The sequence below is a fragment of the Polyodon spathula genome, chromosome 16, assembly GCF_017654505.1.
Source record: "Polyodon spathula isolate WHYD16114869_AA chromosome 16, ASM1765450v1, whole genome shotgun sequence".
Classification (NCBI taxonomy): domain Eukaryota; kingdom Metazoa; phylum Chordata; class Actinopteri; order Acipenseriformes; family Polyodontidae; genus Polyodon; species Polyodon spathula.
The window spans coordinates 922,260-947,059 of NC_054549.1; the positions used below are offsets into that span (position 1 = coordinate 922,260).

Genomic DNA, 24,800 nt, shown 5'->3' on the forward strand with positions numbered 1-24,800 from the left:
ATTCTTTCCTCTCCGCGCTTCTAAAGGAGCAGTACAGAAGCGGGTCCCCTGAGTTGATTTATTTCAATTGAACGTAGTTGTAAGTAAAGATTAATTAATTCAACCTAAGCAGAAACCATGGCCACTGATTCATGGGCTCTGGCTGTCGACGAACAAGAAGCTGCCGCGGAGTCGGTAAGTGTGGTTTGTCGTTTATTTAAGATGGGCCGTGGTAAGGTACGAAATGTCGCCACACGTCACTGTGCAGTTTTTATAAACACGCTGTGTGCGATTCAGCTGTAAACAGCGATCCAGTATCAATTTCAGTATCAGTTCAATATATTGCCGGTGTGGTCCACAGACCGGCCCAAACTTGAGCCACATCTCTCAGTGATGTCATTAATACATGTCGTTGTAGTTTCATTATGATGGTGACAGATTCCTTTTAAGAACATAAGAAAGTTTACAAACGAGAGGAGGCCATTCGGCCCATCTTGCTCGTTTGGTTGTTAGTAGCTTATTGATCCCAGAATCTCATCAAGCAGCTTCTTGAAGGATCCCAGGGTGTCAGCTTCAACAACATTACTGGGGAGTTGACTCCAGACCCTCCCGATTCTCTGTGTAAAAACGTGCCTCCTATTTTCTCTTCTGAATGCCCCTTTGTCTAATCTCCATTTGTGACCCCTGGTCCCTGTTTCTTTTTTCAGGTCGAAAAAGACCCTTGGGTCGACATTGTCAATACCTTTTAGAATTGTGAATGCTTGAATTAGGTCGCCACCTAGTCTTCTTTTGTTCAAGACTGAACAGATTCAATTCTTTTAGCCTGTCTGCATGTGACATGCCTTTTAAACCCGGAATAATTCTGGTCGCTCTTCTTTGCACTCTTTCTAGAGCAGCAATATCTTTCTTATAGCGAGGTGACCAGCACTGAACACAATATTCAAGATGAGGTCTTACTAATGCATTGTACAGTTTTAACATTAAGAACATAAGAACATAAGAACATAAGAAAGTTTACAAATGAGAGGAGGCCATTCGGCCCATCTTGCTCGTTTGGTTGTTAGTAGCTTATTGATCCCAAAATCTCATCAAGCAGCTTCTTGAAGGATCCCAGGGTGTCAGCTTCAACAACATTACTGGGGAGTTGATTCCAGACCCTCACAATTCTCTGTGTAAAAAAGTGTCTCCTATTTTCTGTTCTGAATGCCCCTTTTTCTAAACTCCATTTGTGACCCCTGGTCCTTGTTTCTTTTTTCAGGCTGAAAAAGTCCCTTGGGTCGACACTGTCAATACCTTTTAGAATTTTGAATGCTTGAATTAGGTCGCCACCTAGTCTTCTTTGTTCAAGACTGAACAGATTCAATTCTTTTAGCCTGTCTGCATATGACATGCCTTTTAAGCCCGGAATAATTCTGGTCGCTCTTCTTTGCACTCTTTCTAGAGCAGCAATATCTTTTTTATAGCGAGGTGACCAGAACTGCACACAATATTCAAGATGAGGTCTTACTAGTGCATTGTACAGTTTTAACATTACTTCCCTTGATTTAAATTCAACACTTTTCACAATGTATCCGAGCATCTTGTTAGCCTTTTTTATAGCTTCTCCACATTGTCTAGATGAAGACATTTCTGAGTCAACAAAAACTCCTAGGTCTTTTTCATAGATTCCTTCTCCAATTTCAATATCTCCCATATGATATTTATAATGTACATTTTTATTTCCTGCGTGCAGTACCTTACACTTTTCTCTATTAAATGTCATTTGCCATGTGTCTGCCCAGTTCTGAATCTTGTCTAGATCATTTTGAATGACCTTTGCTGCTGCAACAGTGTTTGCCACTCCTCCTACTTTTGTGTCGTCTGCAAATTTAACAAGTTTGCTTACTATACCAGAATCTAAATCATTAATGTAGATTAGGAATAGCAGAGGACCTAATACTGATCCCTGTGGTACACCGCTGGTTACCACACTCCATTCTGAGGTTTTTCCTCTAATCAGTACTTTCTGTTTTCTACATGTTAACCACTCCCTAATCCATGTACATGTGTTTCCTTGAATTCCAACTGCGTTCAGTTTGAGAATTAATCTTTTGTGCGGGACTTTGTCAAAAGCTTTCTGGAAATCTAAATAAACCATGTCATATGCTTTGCAATTATCCATTATGGATGTTGCATCCTCAAAAAAATCAAGCAAGTTAGTTAGGCACGATCTCCCTTTCCTAAAACCATGTTGACTGTCTCCCAGTACCCTGTTACCATATAGGTAATTTTCCACCTACTTCCCTTGATTTAAATTCAACACTTTTCACAATGTATCCGAGCATCTTGTTAGCCTTTTTTATAGCTTCCCCACATTGTCTAGATGAAGACATTTCTGAGTCAACAAAAACTCCTAGGTCTTTTTCATGGAGTCCTTCTTTAAGTTCAGTATCTCCTATATGATATTTATATGACATTTTTATTTCCTGTAGAAGCTCTTTTTTATTCCTTCGCCATCCTGTGTGCATTGCACATAAGCAAAAAATAAACAAAAAACATCCACAAATAACATTTACAACAAAAAATATCTCCAAAAGCAGTTAACGTTTTATTTCCTGCGTGCAGTACCTTACACTTTTCTATATTAAATGTCATTGCGTGCCCTCTTTGATTGTCATGCGAACCAAAAAATACTTTTCATGTTGTGGTTATTATTTATTAATGTCAAATGCGACTTGACTTAGAAGTGTAACAGAGCAGTGGCGTTAGTGTAAGATTCATATTTAAACACAGTGGCGTTTAAGTAGTACTATTAAAATACAATATGAACTAGGGATGTTATGCTGTGTCTTTGGTTTTTATTTATATTATTGGTAGTTATCAGCATTTTTGCTGACATAGCTCATACCTTTATTTCCTTGTATGAGTATCTGATATTTGGGGATTAAAAAGGCAAAACAAAAAGGATTGTAACTAAGTAGGACCCACTAAGTCGCTATTATATTAGATAGCATAATGCAATATTGCAGTTTGTTTATTTTTCTATGCATGGACCTTTATATGAGGACCTTGTTTGACGTCCCCCATGAGGCTAATCTCTTCCAGACTGCACAATAGTTTACCAGGACACAACTTTTACACTCAGGGGGTGCTCCGTTATGTGAATAATTCTATCTCTGTACTGTAGTTCTCGCCATTATGAACTCAAACTCAAAACAGAAGCAGTACTATGAATCCTGATACATTTCAAGGATAGCAGTAAGACTCCTGTTGCTTAGCAGTGTCATCCATTTCAGGTTTTAAAATGCCCCAGTGTATAGGTAACAAGCACAGGTGTGTCTTGTTCAACTCGTAAAACCAGGAATGGATCAAACTGCTAGCAATGGGAGCCTCATTTCCATCCCTGCATTTGGATATTGTGTCCTGTAATTCCTTGTTAACATTTGGTAACTCTCTTGCAGCGGAACTACAACCAAATAGTACAGGAACCAGATAAAAAAAAAAAAAAAAAAAAAAAGCATTTTAAGGGGTTTGGTTTCCATAATATTTGCATATAAAATATCAAAGTAAATGTTGTCCTCTCAGTGGTAGATGCTAAGCTTACTTTTGATACTGGAAAACTCAAAAATTGGGGAACATAATCTTGGATTAAAATACATTTATGTGCTTACCTGTTCAAGATCTTAAAAAATCATAAAAAATATCCTTTGGATGCAGATAAAACTCAAATCCAAAACGTCAATCTCCCATGCTTCTTGAGGTATTGAAGATTCTGATGAATGTGTATCTGATATGGAGGGCATGTTGAATATTTGAAGTACACATGGGAAAGCTCTTTTGAAGCTCTTTCTAAAGATGTGTTAACCATGTGTTCTCAACAGAGAAGGAACTGGAGGTATTTTTGTCTTTATGGATGATGTGTCAACCATATTCTTTCTTAAAAATGCACTTCATATTGGTATCAAACAAATCATATTCTTAGTTGTAAATGCAACTTTAATACATTAGGTTACTAGTTGTTTTATATATATATACTTGTCCCAGCTAAAGATTGGATTTATCAGCATGTCAGAGTGGAACATGGGTGTTTTGGTCCCAGTTATCTATCAGTTTTAAGGAAACCCATAATGGTTAAGGTCACATGTTTTTGAGTTTAGGTGCATAGCTTGTTTTTATTCAGTCAAAATCATTTTAAAAATCCACTGGACTGGAAATGCATTAGTCCTTTCCGGAAGCTGACCCCAACCCCCCCCCCCGACCCCCCCCCCCCCCCCCCCCCCCCCCCCTGTTCCCCCCCCCCCCCCCCCCCCCCCCCCTTTCCCGAGGCCCACTATTTGTTTTTGTTGTTCTTACAGTTGGGTACTTTGCAGATCAAAGATGAGAAGCCCAAAGTGGAAGCCAATGGTAAGTTTGTGCATGCTTTACCTAATAAATATGTGATTAGCTGGGGAGAGTCTTTTAATGCTACCTCATCCACTTCACTGACCACATGGCTGCGTTGCTAGCATGATCGATCCTGATACCAGTATATGTGCAGTCACAGACAAATTTTCTACCACAATTCAAGGTAAGGAAAAGCATTTAATAAACTTTAACCACTTCAGTAAAACAAAAAGCAAAATACACAATTTCTAGTAATTTTATTAAATAATCTTTATCAAAAAACAAACAAGCATCTTATTTAAAGTATTTGCTCATGACAAAAGTATTGGCACCTCTCTTTTAGTATTTTGTGTGTCCTCCTTTTGCTTTTATTATGTCATTCAGACATTTACCATAATTCTTAACAAGTTTGTTTTATCTTGTTGGTGAAATCTGGGCCCATTGGGTCAGTTGCAATGAACTTGCAGAGTTAGTATGGAGTTGCGTATGAAGTTACTTACAGCTAGTATGGTACTATCTTGGGATCATCCCCAGCTGCGTACTAACTTAATACCAATAGCAACGAATAAAGAAGGGGAACAAAGTTGGGGACTAGCTGATCCCCAGCTTTAGTACAGTACTAAGGATTGTGGTTTGTTTTGGTGTGCTTCCAAACAGGAACTTCAGAGGGCTGGGGCGCAAAATCAGCGATTTGGTACAAACAATATTTTAAAAGTATGGTTTTTCGTAAAAGTTTTTTTTTTTTTTTTTAAGAAACCTAAACGTCTTAATTATTTTGATTTGTTCATGCTTAAGTTTTAAACTTGAAAGGGCATGTTTACGCACAACAAATACTGATTGCCCCTTGCATTTTTTTGTTGTTGTTTTTTATCAAAATGAGACCTCCCCCCGCAAGCACCGACAAACTTGCTTGGTGTTGTATGTAGTCTAAACTTTGAATACTATGTTTATTTATTTATTTAAAATATTTTTAAAAAAGAAAAAAAAAAAATGAAATGCATTGCACAGGCAGAGATTGAACCCGGCACCTCCAGCACAGCAGCTACAGCGCCGATCCGCTATACGAGAGCCGCGCCCCCTTACCATTGAATCAATATTGTTGTGTTGCATCACCTACCAGTCCTGACCCCTACGCCATGTATGCTACAGCCTACTAATATGTAGCATTGGCTACTAAAAGCATACTTTGACACAAGTATACATATAGCCTGTTATATATAACTTAAAAATATATTGTTCCTATATTAAATATTGCAATTCTGTTCCGTGTGTGTGTCTTTTATATGTAAAATACAGGTACATAGATTTGTGATTATGAATTGTTCAGTTACAAAAGTTGTCCATACATTCTGGGATTTTTCACATTTGTTTTACTTAGTACAATACTATAAATTGCTATTCAAACTGGGGTACGCATACCCCTGGGGGTACTCGAGCGCTCCTCGGGGTAGCGAGAAAAATCCTGTAGTGGCAGACAGCGGTTTTATATATAAACCACAATGTAGTACTTTGTGACTTAGCAATCAAGTTAACAATGTTTCAAATAAAACCACCACCGTACTGGTGTACGTTTCCTTGCTGTTGGGCAAGGTTAACTATAAACACCCAACCGGCTGTTGACAGTGAGTGAGCGTTGAGCACACATGGCTCAATTACATATTTAAATGGCAGGATGATGCTGCAGTGTGCAGGCTAAAAAGAAGAACAAATAATAATCATTGTATGATGTTGCATCTTTTAAAAATGTGTAGTATTTACTAGGCATGTTTGCTTTCTGTTGTTTAAATGTTCAGTGTTTGTAGTTTAGTTTAATCAGTTCAGTGTGTTTTATCTAAGTTTATGTTTTTAAATAACAGTATTACTGAGTTTAGCAGGCAGCTGTGCCACCCTATTTAGACAGTGAAATCACTGCACTGGAGCGACACGACTGTGTTATCTTTGTGTTTTTTGACTAACTCGCTCGCCAGTATCCTCTCCTGTTTCCAGATATAAAGAGGCAGCTGGCTTGGGCTCGCTGGATCAGAAATAACCCAGTGACCTTGTTCTCCTCAGATGCTTTGAGGAATTGCTGCAGTGAAGGAACAATAATGGACATTCTGAATTGGGCACTCTAAATTAAAAATATGAATACATCTGATAAAGAAATGAATGCTTGATACCAGCCAAGCAATTGTACAAGCAATATTCTGATTGAAATTTATTTTCTTTACTGATAGAAATGCACAGTTAATGTTGTTTTGTATTTAATAAAATGTTTGATTTTCAGGCACTGATGTTAAACCAGCTGAAAGTGCAGAAACCAAACCAGACGATGAAGATAAAGGTGTGTAACTGTGAAATAAAGTAGGATTCTGGTCAATGGAAGTGCAGTTCCTTTTAATTCCTTGTGGAGCCAGCATCAGGTGTGATAGTACGTGTCTCTGCAATCAGCTCTTCCCTCAACACAGCTGTCAATCAAGTGAAAACCACTTCAAACCACCAATAAAAAAACATGCAGTGCTCCCTCATTACACTTTGGAGTCTGATATAAAGCAGTGTGGTGATGGCTCTCCTTTGGCCTATAATTCTGTTACACTTGCATTCTTGTGATAGAGGAACACAAATAGCACATTATCTTAACAATGCTTCATTGTCATGTCAACAAGCATGTCAGTACAGACGTGGTCAGCATTGTGACACGCAAGAGATTTGGTCTCGTCCAAATCATTGGACGAGACCTCTCTGTTTGCACTGCACTGGGAGCTACTCCTCAGGGCTGTTGGTGTAGTGCATCATAGCCACAGGATAGTCACACGAATTGGAATAATTCAATTAGTAAGAACTTGGTTGTACAATAGGGATTTGCCCATTTCTTCTGCGTTCTCCAGCATGATTATGCATACTGGTTAAAAAATAAAAGCAGTTTGCATATTCTGATGTATTCTTACCTTTATTTAAAATGATTTTTTTTATTCCCCAGAGGACAAAGCTGCTCAGTCTTTATTGAATAAATTGATCCGCAGTAACCTGGTGAATACAACGAATCAAGTAGAAGTTCTACAGAGGGATCCTAATTCCCCTCTCTATTCTGTCAAGTCATTTGAGGAGCTAAGACTGTAAGTTTGCTTCAGATAGTTGTGTTTTATTGACTACAAATACCAGTGCAATGGCCTTGTTGCAGGTTAAGTTGAATATAAAACCACTTCAGCCATTTGAGAAACAGCCATCAGAGAAACATTTTTTTAATGCGTCAGCCTGCTGTACTACTATCTGAGTTGGCATAATGTAACTTGTTGATTTAATTTTGTGCCAAGGGTTATGATGATTTAACATTTAGGCATGTGATGTCCACGGAGATGCTTTGAACAATCATCAAACACAGACATGTTTGTTCTTTTATACATGTGTGGTTTTATTGCTATTGTTAAAAATCAGATCTGTCTTTTCCTTGGTTTGTTTTTTCAGGAAACCCCAGTTGCTACAGGGTGTGTATGCCATGGGGTTCAACAGGCCCTCCAAAATCCAGGAGAATGCTTTGCCCATGATGCTTGCTGAGCCGTAAGTATAGGGCAGTGTTCGCCTGGGTGTTTTTAGGCATCTGTGGGGGTTGAAATCTACACCAATGTTTGTTTTCTTTGTTTGATTCCAGGCCACAGAATCTGATCGCACAGTCCCAGTCTGGCACAGGTAAAACGGCTGCCTTTGTATTGGCAATGCTGAGTCACGTAGATCCTGCCAAGAAATATCCTCAGGTGAGAAATACATTGTGTTCACTGCCTACACACAATTTAAGTATGTGCATTTGCTAAAAGACGTATGTAGAAGAGAAAGCAAAGTGGAATTTCTTTAATGCTTGTCAAAAAGACTAGAGTAACTAAGAGAACCGGGATTTGAACCGAGGACCACCTGGTTACAAGCCCTTTTCTTTTAACCACTGGCTCATACGGCATCCTACTGTTTTGTGCACATTTTCATGAATTGAATTGGATGCCTTTCTTACTGCATTAAACGCTGCAAAGTAACCTACCAACACAGTTATTGATTGGTTTGAAAACCTGTCAGTGTCCCGTACAACACACTGACTTAGTTAAGTCAATTTTCTTACCTCTTTTTAGCACCAGCTATATTATCACTAGTCCCCATTTTGTTCCTTTATTTGCATGTATTTTTGACTTCTTATAGACAGACTATGGTAAGACATTTTGTAAGAAAGGATGACAATTCTGAAGTTTTCATTTAACAGATATAATGAAAAAATGTACAACATATGCAAATATTGCTAAATTAAATGTATTGAAGTAATTCCTTTTTAATCATTACAATTAGTTTCTAGCTCAGAGGCAAATTTGTTGGCATGATGCTGTTTTCTAATGTGTTTGTTTTTCTGGTTTATTTTTTGCAGTGCTTGTGTGTTTCCCCAACCTATGAGCTTGCCTTACAGACAGGGAAGGTAATTGAGCAGATGGGAAAGAGCTACACTGAAGTTAAACTTGCATATGCAGTCAGAGGCAACAAGCGTGAGTAACCCGGGGTTCATTGGCAGCCCTTTGCCCGTATAAAACAGAACTGCATCCTATACACACACAGACAGTGAGTTCATAAGAATCGGGTGGAGTGTGGGGGAAGTCATGAGGTCAGGAGCAGGTTCAAATACCGGTAGTGCTGAGCTGGGGTTGGTTAGCCTCACAGCACCACAGCAATCACTGCTGGTCAATGTAAAGCTAAACTCTGCATCAGAGTTCAATAGCTTGGCAACACCTACTGCATACCTTCACCAGGTTAAAAGAAGCAATCGACTAGACGGTGGAAACTGGCATTCAAACTGGGGACAAAATGGGCATTACACATGGTTTGGTTCCTGAAATTGCCAAGTTTATCAAGAAAGAATAGAAAAAAGTGCACAAAGGACTCAAATAAATGAGTTAATACTAAAATAAGTAATGGCTGCATTGACATATGGAAATATGTAAGTGATTTCTGCTATGTGCATTGTGGGTGCATAATGTTGAAGCCTTGTTTTAATAGTTGAGAGGGGAATGAAGATTCAGGAACAGATTGTGATTGGGACCCCCGGAACAGTCCTGGACTGGTGTGCCAAGCTCAAGTTTATTGATGCCAAGAAAATTAAAGTGTTTGTGCTGGATGAGGCAGACGTCATGATAGCCACGCAGGGCCACCAGGACCAGAGTATTCGTATACAGAGGTAAGAGTAAATAAATGAATAAACCCCTTCCTGTGGTGATACAGTAAAGACACTGTTAGTACAAATGTCATGCTCTACTACTTACTTATCCAATTGGGATGAAACTTGCTAAGGACATTCTCTAGTTATTGAGTATTGGCATTGATTGTGATTGGTTTTTGGATTCTGCGGGTATATGGAGTCTATCTCATACTTACATTTTTACATAGAGAAGTACTTTTTCAGTTGTAATAAAACTTAATTTAGACATTGCGATCAGAGTCACAGGGTATATGGAGGCGTCTGTCTATGTCAGACTTGCATTTTGACAGATGCATACAACAGGTGTAGGTTTTTGACTTCCATGACTCTTTCACAGTGGTGTGCAAAGTGTGGGGCGTGCCCCCCTGGGGGGCGCGGCTATAACTACTGGCAGTTCTGTAGAAGTATGAACTTTTAAGGGATAGAATTTTTTTTATAAATTTAATAATTCATAAATGACAGCTAGTTAGTTTTTTCTTACCTTTTTAAATTGACCATCAGGACTTTGTCTGAAGTCGAGAATGCCGTGAAAGTGCAGTGAACAGAGCCAAAATGTGGCTTCCAATTATGGGATGGGGGGGGGGGGGGGGGGGGGGGGGGGGGGGGCGGCAGCAAACAAAGTTCTGATTTGGCTTAATACGTAAATATTAACAAACACATTCTTTGAAATGTGTGCATTTTTTTGGCATTGTAGCACGCAGAGGAGGCATGGAAGCAGAGACATTGGCTCTCGGCATGTAAGGGCAGCTCTGCAGCATACACTCAAACGCTTCAATGGGCACTTAGCTTCCGATTTTAGTTGGCAAAGTAAATATTTATTGTGAAAACCCAGATTTATTTTTTTTCAGATTAATTGCTGAACAGTAATGGTTTGCATTTTTATGTTAGGTAAATGTTAAATCGCCAAGTGTCGAAAAAAAAAATTTAATTCACTGATGTATTTGTTAGACACCCAGATTTAACATGTCAGCTAAATGTTGACTTGCCAAGTTTAAAAAAAAAAAAAGACTTATAGACTGATTTTAAATGTTGAATTTACTGCTCTAGCACAATACTTCTCCAATTGCAACTACACTACCAAAGGACCTGTGTGCATCACCATCTCTGGGGTTATCAAGACAGTCTGTCCGACTGTTGTATGTGATTCTAAGAACCACTTGTCCAAGTTGCTCAGGACATTTTTTGTGTCACTGTATCAACCTGTGGGTATAAGGAGTCTGTCTGTGTGTCACACTCTACGTTTAGAATTGTGCTAGTTATTGTTGCATTACCAGGTCAACACATTTTTGCCTATCATCTTGCATGAAAAAAACAAATCTGTTTTGTAGAATGCTACCGAGCGATTGTCAGATGCTGCTGTTCTCTGCCACCTTTGAAGACTCCGTGTGGAAGTTTGCCCAGAGAATTGTGCCGGAGCCCAACATTATCAAGCTGAAACGAGAGGAAGAGACTCTGGACACAATCAAACAGTACTATGTGCTGTGTAACAATAAAGAAGAAAAGTTCCAAGCCCTCTGCAACATTTATGGAGCGATCACCATTGCGCAAGCTATGATCTTTTGTCATGTAAGCTGCAGAGTTTGAATAGCTTTTTCATTGTAGATTTTAACTATAACGTGCTGGTTATGCCAAATTTGAATGTGGAAAAAAAACAAAGTGATTTGTTGAATAGGCAAAGGAAACTGGTATTCATTAGGGATGGACAACATGTTACTGTACATAAATCATGATTTCTTTCAGTGGCTCTAAATTATGCAAGGTCCTGACAGATATAAAAAAAGGAAATTTCCAGAAGCATTTTCACAGTTTCAGTGTAACCCTAGGGAGGTACAGGCCAGACTGCATTGCACTGTAATCACATGGAACCCTAGGGAGATACAGGCCAGTCTGCATTGCACTGTAATCACATGTATTCCTGATACATAAAGCAATCTGTCTTGTTTGCTAGACTCGAAAGACAGCCGGCTGGCTGGCAGGGGAACTATCAAGGGAAGGTCACCAGGTTGCACTGCTGAGTGGGGAGATGATGGTGGAGCAGAGAGCAGCCGTCATCGAGCGCTTCAGAGATGGCAAAGAGAAAGTACTGGTGACCACCAATGTGTGTGCAAGAGGTGAGTTAGCACAGGAGAGCCTAACGTAGCGAGTGCTTTGGGACCTCTAGTTTAGGAAGCTGGTCACACAGAGACATTGTAACATGAAGGTTGCTGCTGTGTGTCGAGGGAGGGCTGTATCCCTATGTAAAGTTCAGTTAGAACTCGGCAGGATTTTTTTATGAAATATATACACGTTGTAAGTGTCCATAACTATTAAACACTCAATAGTGTTACATTTAGGGGAAGGAAACACTTAATAAATTAGAGCAAGATTTTGCTATTTCATTTAGTTTCTTTTACTGTTTTGTAATAGTGTTGCATATGTATTGAACTGTGAATGGCGATTAGCTTGCATGCAACTCTTCTTTAGCAGAGTGTTGAGCAGTGTGAAGTAACATGGTGAATCAGACTGGGTGGGGTTAGTAGACAGAGACTCAAACTCTCCTGAAACTCGGAGTGAAATAAATCAATTAGCTGAACTAGCTGATGCTAAAGCCATTTAGGAAGAAATACAGAAAGTGCGCTCTGCATTGGAAAGGGTAGAGACTGGTGCAAGATTTACTGCAAGTAAGAGATGTGTTGGAAATAAAAAGCATATTGGAGTGATGGTATTGTAAGACTTGATGAAAGCATGAGACATGGAAGACCAGGTTCATAATAGTATTGAGTGCTGAGTCAACCAGGCACGCCACTAACGTACTGGCTGCATTCTTTTGCCTGGCATAACAGAATTCCCAGTTAAAACCATGTGAGAAATACGCCATATGAAGGACAGAATTACAGTTTGAATTCGGCACTGCTGTTGACCTGTTCGTTATTTGATTCTAGTTATCTAGCATGTTATGGTGTGATGTTGGCCCTAATTTTGTCCTTTTTTAAGTATTTAGGATTCAGTTAACTTTACCAGGCTGCTTGTAGTAAATATGGAAGATATTTTGTAATACATGTTATGGTTATTCCTGGGTTAGACCTGCCTCAGTTTTCTGAATATACAGTGGTTTCACAAGGAAAACACACATTCTAATTAGCATTTAAACTTCCTTTCAAAGAGGCTTTTAAATTGTAATTCTCTGTTCTGCAGGTATTGATGTGAAGCAGATCTTGTCTTTATTAATCCTCTTTGTCCTGCAGGTATTGACGTGGAGCAGGTCTCGGTGGTTATTAATTTTGACCTGCCTGTGGATAGAGAAGGCAATCCTGACAACGAGACATACCTGCACAGAATCGGACGCACAGGCCGCTTTGGTAAACGAGGGCTGGCTATCAACATGGTGGACAGCAAGCTGAGCATGAGCATCCTGAACCGGATCCAGGACCACTTCAGTAAGATCCCTCTTTGTGTTGTGCAGTAGGGGCTGCAGATAACTGTTCAAATCAGCCAGGTTGTGTTTTGGTTTATTATCTTGAAAATGTCCTTTTGGTGGCAGACAGCTATAAACATTAACCCTTTGCGGTCCATTTATTCAGCACCTGTCAGGCACGTCCGATCCGTTATTTTCACACGCGTTGTTTAAAATACCCCCCCCCCATTCTGAGTAAAAGGGCATTGCAGTGCTAAGCGACATCAGTACTGCATTTCCAGCCAAGCCCCACCCCGTGTTTGCGTATTTTTCACATACCTCTTTATAGACGTGCATACTGATAAATCCTCTCCTCATCACTCGTTTTATCACCAAACTCCTCAATAATGCAATCCAAGTCATTATTTTATTACTATAACATCTCAAAAAGCTTTGCAAATGTCCATGATAGTCTTTGAGCGCTGGATGCAGAAGCAGCTACCTCATTTGTTTATGTCTGCTTGTCTCTATATGGTGCAGCTGCTAGGGCTATTGCTCACACGCCTTTTTTTTTTGGTTTCACTGGGCTCCTATCGGTCTCACTCGGCCATTGAATGGTCCTCGCAGCTTTTTCCGGAGAAAAAATGACTAGAGACCTGTTCTTTATGTCTTTTCGACGGACAGGGTCTGACATTGGACCGGAAAGGGAAAATCATAATGTCGGACCTGGTCTGACAGGACTGCAAAGGGTTAAACAATACATTTAATAAACATACAATCCAAAAAAGGTAGTCCAGGATTAGTGTTAATCAGGAAACCAATGATGAACTTGGCCTTCTTAACTGAGCATGCTTTTTCTCAATACGGCCTCAAATGTCTAATTAGCCAGAGCCATCCAGCCAGTAAGGATCAAGTTTCCTTTTGTTTATTTGGCAGTGCACAATTGTGCTCAAAATGGTGTTGGCACTTGCTAATTTAAATATATATATATATATATGGCTGATCTAGCCTACATGTCTATGGCAGGCTACTACAATTGAAAAGCAGCTCCTGAAATTATAGTCTAAGACAAAACAAAAAAATAAAAACAATTGCAAGAGAAGCACTCTGAATGATCTCAGACATAACAATGTCATCTGACGCTACTTTAATTAATTTTTTTTTTTTTTTTAAATAGACAAGAAAATCGAAAAGCTGGACACACACGATCTTGACGAAATTGAGAAAATAGCCAACTGAGGAGCCTGGAAACCAGATAACATGTCTTCAATAACATCTGCACACATTGGACTGGAATCTCAATTGGTGTATTTCATAGCCCACAGAGAATACTTTCACATACAAATTATAGGAGTTACCTCATTTTAAATTGATGCAGTTGGACTGTACATTTTGTTTTCTGTGGAATCATTAAAAAAGGCAGAAGAAATGTTTACATAAAGTTCAAATTGGGTCTTAGTTGAGCCTTAAATGCTTAATATTTTAACTTCAGGTTAGTAGCTCTGAATGCCAAATAGTCTGTAAGTGCTTAAGATTGAGAACAGACACATTTGTGATTCATTTATTTCTTTGTATTAGTTTTTTAAAGGGTTACCTCCAGTAAAATAGCACTGAAATGAAATTCGCCAATTTCACATATTTTAGCCTAAGTAATACATTTTGATGTAGGATGCAAGGACTTGGCTTGCTGGTGTGGGGCTGTAAACTCTGGAGCCAGCATTACAAATAGAATTGCTTTAGCTTGCAGGGTTTTGCATTGTTAACATTCTGGGGTTATTGATGCCAGGACTCAAAGCTGTTTAAATAAAACCTGCCCAGAAACGATGAATGGAAGTATAGGAAACACACAATGCTACCTAAACTGATCGTTTCAATGGATTATGCTGTATTACAGCCTGGCCAAGAAATATGTTGCTACTGTGTGCACTTCAAATCATATTCAGGTTTATTCTAAAATGTAATACAGTTTAGAAGTTGGAAACTAATCTTATTTCTGATCAATAGATTATAAATGCTAGTGCGTTCTAATGGAGCACGATGCTTCTTTAATATGGAGTAATTTAACATTAGCAATGTCAGGTACAGTATATAGACCACATTCATTTAAGATCGCTGATCTCATGGCCACGGAGAACCTAGTAAACTTGGTATATAATAATCCAAATTTATATTCCCTTTCAGGAGCAGTAGTTTAACAATAGTTTAAGATTTGATTTGGGTGATTCTACAATGGCTGTAAAATGGAAAATGCTTTTCTTTTCATGCTAAGCAATAGTTTCTAAATTCACAGTTTTCACTCGCAAACAAAACTAAACAATGTAGTTGAGTTCAAATTCTGTTCAAAGACAGGAAGTCAAACTTTTACCAAGTAAAAACATTTAAAGGATTATTTAAAATGTTCCTAAAACTTTAGGAACAACTGCACCCTGTTTCAATTATTTGTAGAAAGGCTGTGCTTGGGAACAAAAAAAAAATTGACTATAAAAAAAAAAAAAAAAAAAAAAAAAAAAAAGTGGTGTGTGTTATGAGTTTTTGTACTATGGGGTGTATGCATTTTTATTTGGACTGTAATTGGGTACCTCCTGTATTTAACTGCAGATGTGATGAGAGAGTGCTTGAGTGTAATTAGATGAGTTTTAAATGCCTGTCTTTTATAATAACTATGAGACTTGTACACAGCAGATGATATAGTACAGTTGACCTTACCTTGAATCTGCTGCAATGGCTTCATGGTTATTTCTAATGACCTTTTATTGTAATAAAGGATGCATACTTACTGATCATTGCTATTGTTCTTACATTGTTGTCTACTGCCTGTCACCTTTCCAACCCACGCCTATTTATTCAGTTAAATATCATCACTATTACATTCCGCTTACAGTTAACACATAAATATGCAATCTGGTAGAAACCTTTTCAAATAGGAGAACGATGCAGACAAATTAACAGAATGTTTTGTTCCAGATGAGTTTGCTCTAAAAATGTAGTTTTTCACAGATGTAGTAAATGGCTTCTCTAGTTTAGGAATCCTTTGGCGCAGGGTTCTCAAACCCCCTCGCCTTTGGAAATGTTTCAGGCTGTGACGACCCCCCCACCCCACAGTGTGAAATGACTGTTCATACTACTGCCCCACACTTTACTGACAAGTTCATACTACTTTTTAATATTATACTTGAAGCTTGTACATAGTACTACGGATGCACTTGCAGTGAACGACCCTCCCCCCAGTTCAAGAGGTGTGGTGTGGGGGTGGGGGGGTGGGGGGGGTGGGGGGGGGGGGGGGGGGGGGGGGGGGGTAGCTGTAATGATTTGCAGGACAGATGATTCAGAACTCGCGTGTAGCTTACGTCATGCCTTCCTGTTAAGTAAGCATATCCTATAGCTCCACTTTTAAGCTACGTAAGATAATGTGTGTTTTGTTTTTTTAAACCAATATATACAATCTCAGGCAGTTAATGTCACTGTCATTGAGTCCTGCAAGTATCTTGCTTGTTCTTTTATTGGATGTCGTAACATGGCTCACTGCAGTGGAAAGTTCATTGGCTATTGGCTTGCACGTTGGTGAAATCAGTGGATTGTTTGGTATCTGTATTTCTGCAGACGTGTCGGCTTCTACTTGGTGTAGTTTCCCTCTTTTCATTGGTAGTTGGTATCTCTGGTGATTTTCAAACTGCAGCCTTGTTGATGAGTGCATATTTGGGGATCACTTCTATTCCTGATATTTCTTGTCATTGACCTCTATGATGTAGGATTGCGGGTTTTTTGCAGGTGTAACAGCTTGTTTTCATTTGTTCTGTACTGGTTGTCCAAGGCACAATTGGAGAGTGGTTTTGTGTTTTTGTTGCAGTACAATTAGTTTTTTCTGCTTTTGTTTGAGATTCACTCGTATGTCTGTTTCTATCAATTTTGGTGTGAGCAATAGGGTCTGAAGGGAATCAGAGTTCTTGTTCTCCTGCCCATTAACATCTAAGTGGGTGATCCTAAATCTTCCATCGGTATTTTTTAGATGAAGTGAAGCAAGGTATGGGTCGTTGTGATCATGTTTGGCTTCTTTCAGTGGACTTAATGGGCTGAATGGCTATTTCTACCGTGCCATTACTTTGTGGTACGTTAGTGAAGGTGTGATGTACTCAGACTCATAGCTCTAAGTAAAGCGTAAAAATTCTGCACTTCCAAATTGTGGATCATTATTAGTAATGAGGATGCCAAGCATACTGTGATTTAATGTGGTTGATTACTGTCTCACTGTATTGCGATATTAAAATCTCAATTAATTTAAAGTAGTAGTCAGTCATAATTAAGTCATTTTCTTTATCAAATAAATCTGCCCCTGCCTTCTGCCATGGTGTGTCTGGAATTTCATGACTGCATCGGTTCTTTAGGTTGGGCCTTTCTATAGCGGTTGCAAGTGGCAATCAGGTCACTTATTTGACTGTTCGTGCCAGGCCAGAACAAGGTGTCCCTCGCTCGTTACATTTTTCAGTGCCTAAATAGCTACTGGTGTATTTTTGATAGCATGTCTTTCCTCAAGTACTTCTCTGTACTTTGCTCCATTCGTTTTCCCTTCTATCCTGACAAGTGCCCCAGTCCCTGCCGATGAGAAACATCCCCATAAAATGATGCTGCCACCACCATGCTTTACAGTAGGGATGGTGTTCTTTGGGTGATGCGCTGTGTTGGGTTTGCGCCAAACATAATGCTTTGCATTTAGGCCAAAAAGTTTGAACTCTTGAGAGCTTGCGTTCTTTAAGACTCCCACAGAACTAGAGATCTGAGAGTAGCCTGACGTTTCACCATTTTACATTTACAGAAATTCGCTATAAATGCAGTGTTTAAGACCAAATATAATATGTTTGTATTACCAGTAAAAGCACCATCTTTGGGCCATCCCCTTCCTACCCTATAAATTTGATTAAAATCCCAAACTTTCTCAGCACTAAGCCTATTATTATTATTATTGTTATTATTATTATTATTATCATTATTATCATCATCAAAACAATCAATATATTTTCAATCAAGGAGGTTATAGCTATCATCCCCTATTACCCTGTATTTTTTATGTTATTAAAACTCTAGCGAGAGAGTGTTATTCGTTTGCATGGATTTTTTATTTTATTTTTTTAATGAGTCATGAGAAAAATTTTGAAACTGAGCCTATATTCAGGGTGATTAAGAATTTGCACAACGTTGTTTTGCATTGATTTCAGTTCTACTTGAATGGTGACATTTTTTAACAGCCCTCTGGTGGCCATATGGTGTGTTACAGAGCGTGTCTGTAACAGACATGTTTCTTTTGCATGTCATCCTCCACGTACCCTTCAGTTTTTCCAATGCTCGGACAATGTTGTGCGAATTATGAATCGCCCTGTATAAGGTGCATGATAATACCTTGTTATTGGAACAATAGAACCCTGAACCAATTAGAATGATTGCAGACACCAGAGAGAGTGAGGGACATGTGGTAATTAAACACAGAGACAATGCAATGACATTTTCTTAAGAAAATATAGAGATTGTATCGGGAATTATTTCCTATGACCAGAGTTCATTGCAAGCATTTACTTACCTGAATTTAAAGACTCCTTTACAAAACGCTGTAAATAACCTACAACCTCATGTTTAAACCCCTTCAATTCCAGTCAAGGTATATCCTGCCGTGCAACAGTTAAATCACTAAAATGAAACCAAGACACATAACGTTCACCATGTTTAATTAAGACAACAAACACAACACCATTTAGTCTGAACACCGATTCGTGAATTGTCTAATGAAACTTCAGGCTACATTTCACTTAGTTATTGAGTGCCATCTAATTTAGCTGATTTTAAATGGATAAATGACCCATATAGAATTCTGGATTAAGCTTTTGTTTTTTTGCTAATAATAAAGACGGTATAGAACACAATTATCTTTTATGATTGATCATATTCCTACTTCATTTTTTAAATTCAATTTTGCAAAGCTACCCAGATCTCATTTTCTTTTGATTTTAGCAAAACCTGCACAAATATAGACTATAATATCCTGATAATACAGTAGATAAATGGGTTTTCTAACCACGTGTGTATGACAATGGTATTGTTCTGCTTTTAAACAGTGTATTTTAAACTGTTACTTTGGATTAAATCAGGTTTTAATTGTTTATTTAACATGTGATTAAATTATGGATTTATGTATTTTTGGACACAAGCACCAAGTCCCAATAACTAACACTGCATTACAGCTAAATAGGTTTTATCAGGGAAGCCTAACTATGATGTAGGCCTAATTCTATAACAACAAAGAGATGCTTTTCATTTCTTAATAGCAAGTTTTTATCTAGTAAAAACAGAATAAAACATGAATCATTGTTCTTCGGCCTGTGTTTGACACAATATATTGACATTGTAAACAAAACCTGTTCATAAAAAAACAATGTTTTTGAAAAGCATTTTGTCGCTCATTGCTATTAACACAATTCAAGTGCATGGCTGCTGTGTTTCCCTATCAGGTGACAGCAGCCAGCTCCTTGCTGTGTTAAGGGTAACAAGGCTTCACCTGCATTACATGTTGCACAGGAAAGATCTGTTTTTACCAGCTGCTTTCACACACCCTGATTAGCACTGCTCTGGGACTACCTTACCTACAGTAACACTGGATAGAGCAGATTATGAAGCCAGCTATACATGTTACAATTAACATACACACCTGCGTTATCAGACCCTGTCCAGCACTAATCTTGGACTATTTTACCTAAGGTAACATTAGGGAGTCTGTGCTAATCAAGTTCTGTGAAACCATTTAATATTGATATTCCATATTGATAATCTATTAAAGGGTATTGTAGGAATTGTTCTAAGGTAAGTTTGTTTATGTTACACAATTAAGAGTGTACAGCCATGCCTGCCTCTTTGTGTTGATGATCGAATCCAGACACTACAGATAATACAGCTGATAGTCAGACTCATCCAGGATACAAAGCACAGACTTGTTTTGAATCCCACACTGCTCCAGGGTATGGGACGAATCAGGGAAGCTTCTTCGGGGCACCTCCATGGTCTCTACGATCCCGTTTGTGTAGGTAGTGTTGTACCTGGCCTCGGCAGCAGCCAGCACCGTCTGAAGAGTGTCTGACGAGCAGAAAGCTTTTTCAAATCTTTCACCTGAGGGAGATCTCACTGCCAGAAGCAGGCTTGGCTGTTCGTCTGAAGGAGTCTGAAGGCTAGAGATGTGTGGCAGTCCAGGGTCCCTCTTTTCTGTCTGGGAGTAACACTTGCTGCCCGGTTTCTTTTCTTTATTTGTGTCTCGTCCTGAGGTTGGCTGGTCTTTGTAAAAAGGTCTTGTCTTTTTTAGCAGCAGAGCAGAAGACATGCTTAGTTCACGAGTCTGCTTTTCCAGGCGTTCAATGGCTGTATCTCCAGAACCCCTTTTCTCGATAGAGGGGAGAACGCGGTATCTGTTTAGGGAAGAGGATGGTCTCGCTGGAAACTGCTGAACAAGTGTTGTGTTTTTATGTTGGGTCTTGATGCTTAGTGGTCTTGGGGAAGATTGTGGTCTAAAAGGACTGTCTCCCAGTTCACTTGAAGAAGAAGATGGTGGTCTTGGCATGACTGGGACATTATCATAGGAAACTGCGTCCACAGTTTTGGTGTAGTTCAGGTTTGGTCTGCTGCGAGCTTTGGCAGATTTAGGCCTTGTAACATGCATTTTGCGTTTGTCTGGCTCTGTCGGTAGATATGCTGGTATCAAAAGACAAAATACCTCTTGAAAATATTCTTTCCATAGGTGGTGCGGTAGCCATCTCATTGTTTTTATAGCTAAATGAGAAACAAAGATTGCATTGAGAATAAAGCAGTTTCTCTAATGGGTGTCATGCACATCCTTTAAAATTGGATGACCAATTCAAAGTGTGGAAATGCCCAATATCTCTTTCATATGCCTTGCCTGGATCTAGTCAGCTGCTATCACGTTTAGAGGTGACACTTGTTACACATTTAACAGAGTTCATGATTTTCAATGAGGAACATTATGTGAGTGAACATTCAAACAACAGCAAGAGAACATTCAAAGAGGAGATTAAATGTTTAAGAGATACAAATGGCAAAATCGTAGAGGAAGAAAAAAAAATAGCAAATATGTTAAATGATTACTTTTCACAAGTTTTTACAAAGGAAGATACTGACAACATGCCCCACATGTCATCCAGTTCCTATCCAGTTTTAAATAACTTTAGCATAACTGAGGCAGAAGTGTTAAAGGGACTAGGAGCTCTTAAAATAAACAAATCCCCTGGGCCGGATGAGATCCTCCCAGTAGTACTCAAAGAAATGAAAGAAGTAATTTACAAACCGCTAACCAAGATCATGCAGCAGTCTCTTGACACAGGGGTGGTACCGACAGACTGGAAAATTGCAAACGTAATACCGATCCACAAAAAGGGAAACAAAACTGAACCAGGTAACTACAGACCAGTAAGCCTGACTTCTATTATATGCAAACTTATGGAAACTATAATAAGAGCCAAAATGGAAAATTACCTATATGGTAACAGGGTACTGGGAGACAGTCAACATGGTTTTAGGAAAGGGAGATCGTGCCTAACTAACTTGCTTGATTTTTTTGAGGATGCAACATCGATAATGGATAATTGCAAAGCATATGACATGGTTTATTTAGATTTCCAGAAAGCTTTTGACAAAGTCCCGCACAAAAGATTAATTCTCAAACTGAACGCAGTTGGGATTCAAGGAAACACATGTACATGGATTAGGGAGTGGTTAACATGTAGAAAACAGAAAGTACTGATTAGAGGAAAAACCTCAGAATGGAGTGTGGTAACCAGCGGTGTACCACAGGGATCAGTATTAGGTCCTCTGCTATTCCTAATCTACATTAATGATTTAGATTCTGGTATAGTAAGCAAACTTGTTAAATTTGCAGACGACACAAAAGTAGGAGGAGTGGCAAACACTGTTGCAGCAGCAAAGGTCATTCAAAATGATCTAGACAAGATTCAGAACTGGGCAGACACATGGCAAATGACATTTAATAGAGAAAAGTGTAAGGTACTGCACGCAGGAAATAAAAATGTACATTATAAATATCATATGGGAGATATTGAAATTGGAGAAGGAATCTATGAAAAAGACCTAGGAGTTTTTGTTGATTCAGAAATGTCTTCATCTAGGCAATGTGGGGAAGCTATAAAAAAGGCTAACAAGATACTCGGATACATTGTGAAAAGTGTTGAATTTAAATCAAGGGAAGTAATGTTAAAACTGTACAATGCACTTGTAAGACCTCATCTTGAATATTGTGTGCAGTTCTGGTCACCTCGCTATAAAAAAGATATTGCTGCTCTAGAAAGAGTGCAAAGAAGAGCGACCAGAATTATTCCGGACTTAAAAGGCATGTCATATGCAGACAGGCTAAAAGAATTGAATCTGTTCAGTCTTGAACAAAGAAGACTACGTGGCGACCTAATTCAAGCATTCAAAATTCTAAAAGGTATTGACAGTGTCGACGCAAGGGACTTTTTCAGCCTGAAAAAAGAAACAAGGACCAGGGGTCACAAATGGAGTTTAGAAAAAGGGGCATTCAGAACAGAAAATAGGAGACACTTTTTTACACAGAGAATTGTGAGGGTCTGGAATCAACTCCCCAGTAATGTTGTTGAAGCTGACACCCTGGGATCCTTCAAGAAGCTGCTTGATGAGATTTTGGGATCAATAAGCTACTAACAACCAAACGAGCAAGATGGGCCGAATGGCCTCCTCTCGTTTGTAAACTTTCTTATGTTCTTATGTTCTTATGAATTATCTGCACTTAAAATGAAGAAAAAAATAATTATGCACCCTGTATCTACATATTAATATCCAATAATACGTATGTCTCTTAATTGTATTTATTTATTTTAGATTGAAACTTTGTATTTTGTGCACTACCATTTTTTTCTTTTCTTTTCTTAATGTATAAGCAAGCAGCTACATCCAGGAACGCCAGAGTGTTATATACAGAAACACTCAAATACTGCCTCTGTGGGTCTAAAATGAACATCTGGAAATGTTATGAAAAACACAAATTCTGAAAAACCCTGCCAAATTAACAATTCAAACAGTGCAACTAAAGATATTTGAATTTTTTATTTTTTATTTTTTTTTGGGGGGACGGGGGGGGTGTACTTCTTGTATTGCCAAGATAACATCTCTTCTTATAATGGTGCATTTCTATTCAAACAGCAGTGTTGTTCTGCTTTGAAGCTAGTACAGAACTCTCTCAGCGGTCTACAGTAATATTAACCAGCATTAGTTTGTGGGTCTATTTAAAAACAACACACTTGTTTTCTTTTCTTATATAAAGAAATAATGGCGGTTCATATCCAAACATATCTCTTTTTTCTCATCGTTTCGAGAAAAGTTAATATTGAGAGATTCTGTTTTAATTTCTTCATTCATATACTTATTGTGTATTTTTAAAGTCCATAACCCATTCAATATTAGATTTCAAGCAAGTTTCTTAATAGGAACAAAATTTTTAAAACTATTGCGGATAAACCTCTGTAAAAATGAACAAAGTTTATGAAGTTAGTTTTGTACTGAAGGACAAACAGAAATAAAGAGACTGATATTATTGGGCAGACTCTAGAAACAAATAGGAACAAATTACTGCCCGGACCAAAACACCCTGGCTTACCCTGTCAGTGTTAGTTAATTGACAAAAATAAACCATCACTGATCAAACACACACTGTAGGTTAACACCAGCAAACCAAGTTACCGACACAAGTTTTGCATCATCTACAGTTTTAGGATTGAGACATACTCAAAAAAAAATAATCATAATCTAAACATTTTTTATTTACCATCATATAATCAAATAAACTAAACAAATGATACCACGTGTCTACCAGAAGCCATAGAGTTCACTATCTCATGTTAGATTTTTGTCTTGTCAGTTTGTCGTTAAGTACAGTATATGGACAGCTACAAGCGGTATGTAATTCAATATGATAAGGTAACATTATTCAGCACGTTTCATTCGACTTTGAGTTCATTCTAGGGGGTGATGCAACACCTCGGCCACAGAGTAGGGGTCTATACAGTGTCCGTATACATTAGCAAGGGAGTCCTGCAGTTTAGTAACCGTGAAAGTAAATCTGAGGGTAATCATTCAATCCTAACAATTCCACTGTTTTTAAGACTTTGGCGGCAACATAAGTCTACGAAAATGCAATCAATATACGCGCTTAGAAACACATGCCTATCGTTTCACTTACAATGCGGTGTCTAACTTCATGAGCACCACTCAACACGAGTAATAGAAGCGTTCAGTTACCTCTACATGTCTTTCCACTCCTGCGCCTCTCGGAACAAGGAGCTGTAGAAAACACAAGTTTTGTGGCGCATAGATGGCTTGTTTTCCATCAAGTCTGGTAAACAAACAGCGTTGCTGTCTTGGCAACGTGGTCACGTTTGCGTCAGACAGAATTCGGAAATGTGACTTCCTGGTTTTGAAACCCAAAAAGAGACTTGGTGGTAGTTTGAATTGGTGTCAGTTTGATCGCATCTGGTACACTGTGTGCTTTCAAATGCCAATATCGAGTGCTGCTTGATATGCAGAGTGCAGTACAATGTTACTGTGATGAGTAGCAGACCTATTTTAAAACGGAACGCATTCCCAACTGCCTAACTCTTTAAAACGAAAACAACCTTTATAATATAAATATTTAACCAAACAGTATTAAATGCATAACCATGACACAGAATACCTTGAATTATTTATACTAAAAAAAAAAAAAAAAAAACAAGTATGCGAGTACCATACACCCCCGGCTCTGCTGTGAATCCCAAATTACAGCTCTCAGCATGACGCACAAGACACGATGACCATGACGTATATAAC

At 38.6% G+C, this 24,800-nt stretch overlaps 2 protein-coding genes across 3 annotated transcripts; one reads left to right on the plus strand and one right to left on the minus strand.

Annotated features, from left to right (window-relative positions):
• Positions 1-15,697, plus strand: LOC121328657 (ATP-dependent RNA helicase DDX19A). The gene is made up of 12 exons (XM_041273562.1): positions 1-174; positions 4,314-4,362; positions 6,608-6,664; positions 7,301-7,436; positions 7,786-7,878; positions 7,970-8,072; positions 8,723-8,837; positions 9,346-9,523; positions 10,873-11,110; positions 11,493-11,655; positions 12,769-12,960; positions 14,095-15,697. The coding sequence occupies exons 1-12, from the start codon at positions 118-120 to the stop codon at positions 14,154-14,156; spliced, it is 1,443 nt and encodes a 480-aa protein (XP_041129496.1). The 5' UTR covers positions 1-117; the 3' UTR covers positions 14,157-15,697.
• Positions 15,698-17,574: 1,877 nt separating this feature from the next.
• On the minus strand, positions 17,575-24,800 carry LOC121329045 (UBX domain-containing protein 10-like). Of its 2 annotated transcripts, none has more exons than XM_041274314.1 (2): positions 24,234-24,800; positions 17,575-20,717 (listed from the first exon to the last, which is right to left on the minus strand). In XM_041274314.1, exon 2 carries the CDS (start codon positions 20,704-20,706, stop codon positions 19,837-19,839), a length of 870 nt encoding a protein of 289 aa, XP_041130248.1. In that variant the 5' UTR covers positions 20,707-20,717; positions 24,234-24,800; the 3' UTR covers positions 17,575-19,836. The 2 variants fall into 2 exon arrangements, with proteins under 2 accessions (XP_041130248.1, XP_041130249.1); XM_041274315.1 differs by having other exon boundaries at positions 24,175-24,800.

What these genes read in the sequence shown, in the direction of transcription:
- LOC121328657 (XM_041273562.1), top strand. Translation starts at nt 118, where the DNA reads ATGGCCACTGATTCATGGGCTCTGGCTGTCGACGAACAAGAAGCTGCC. An exon ending in TGCAGTCAGAGGCAACAAGC is followed by an intron (nt 8,838 to 9,345) that starts GTGAGTAACCCG and finishes TTGTTTTAATAG; the next exon opens with TTGAGAGGGGAATGAAGATT. An exon ending in CCGGATCCAGGACCACTTCA is followed by an intron (nt 12,961 to 14,094) that starts GTAAGATCCCTC and finishes TTTTTTAAATAG; the next exon opens with ACAAGAAAATCGAAAAGCTG.
- LOC121329045 (XM_041274314.1), bottom strand. Translation starts at nt 20,706, where the DNA reads ATGAGATGGCTACCGCACCACCTATGGAAAGAATATTTTCAAGAGGTA.